This window comes from Miscanthus floridulus, chromosome 14, assembly GCF_019320115.1.
Source record: "Miscanthus floridulus cultivar M001 chromosome 14, ASM1932011v1, whole genome shotgun sequence".
In the NCBI taxonomy this organism is placed as follows: Eukaryota; Viridiplantae; Streptophyta; class Magnoliopsida; order Poales; family Poaceae; genus Miscanthus; species Miscanthus floridulus.
The window spans coordinates 18406823-18407875 of NC_089593.1; the positions used below are offsets into that span (position 1 = coordinate 18406823).

General features: G+C 61.3%; 1 protein-coding gene across 1 annotated transcript; it reads right to left on the reverse strand.

Moving 5' to 3' along the window:
- Positions 1–647, reverse strand: LOC136504074 (NDR1/HIN1-like protein 10). The gene has a single exon (XM_066498951.1). It carries the CDS (start codon positions 643–645, stop codon positions 1–3), a length of 645 nt encoding a protein of 214 aa, XP_066355048.1. The 5' UTR covers positions 646–647.
- Positions 648–1053: the final 406 nt, after the last annotated feature.

A 1053-nucleotide genomic window follows, 5' to 3' on the forward strand; every position in this document is an offset into this window, starting at 1 on the left:
TCAGTACTTGACACTGCACCGGTCGCCGGAGGCAACAGCGCCACCGAAGCCACGGTGCCGGCCATCCGTCTTGACCGGAATGCTGAGCGAGCACCGTATCCTCGGCTTCTGGCGCAGCTTGAACATCCTGAACACGTACCTCACGCGCACGTCCACGTCCAGCTCCAAGCTCACGGCCCCCCCGCTCCTGGTCTCCTTCACCAGCTCCCGGGCGACGTCGCTGCCGACGGTGACTCCGCCGCCGCCGCCCGGCCTCCAGTAGTCGAACTCCATCTTCAGGACCTCGCTGGTCTTCCTGCGCTGGTAGAACACGGACGGGGAGGTGTCGTTGGCGGCCGGGCCGACGACGGCGTCGCGGAAGCGGAGCTCGGCGTCGATGGCGTCGTAGTAGATGTTGACGCGGACGCTGGGGTTGTAGAGCCTGAGGCTGACGGTGAGGTCGTAGGAGACCGCCGCGGCGGCGGCTGAGGAGGCGTTGGAGTTGGAGACGGTGAGGTTGGAGAGGACGGCGGAGTCGACGGTGGCGCGGATGTGGTGGGGCTGGAAGATGGCCCAGTAGAAGAGCACGACGAGGCCGGCGGTGACGAGGAGCGCACAGAATCCTCCGCAGCAGCACCGCCCTTGCGCGCTCCCTCCTTGGGGCATCGTGGACTGGACACAGGAGCCGGCCGGAGAGGGGGAGCTTGCTGCCGCGTGCCGCCTCTCGCTGCTTGATGCCCTTGGTGTCGGTGGTCGATGAAGGGAGGAGGGAGGAGCGCTAGTTCGTGCGTGTTTTCAGTTCATTGTGCCGTTTGGGCCCTATATGTATTGGTGATTTGGAGCTTGGGATGCCGGGAACTAATACCAAGCTAATGATCAGGGTTTCGAATATTCTACTCACATGTCTCAAGGAATGCCAGTGGTGCACAAACATGCACTATAGGAAACGTTAAATTTGCCGAGTGTTTTTCTGTTTGCCGAGTGTATTCCCTCGGGCACTCGGCGAACAAGTTCTTGGCTGAGTGCGGAACTAAAAACACTCGGCAAAAAAAAACACTCGACAAAGAGGAGGTT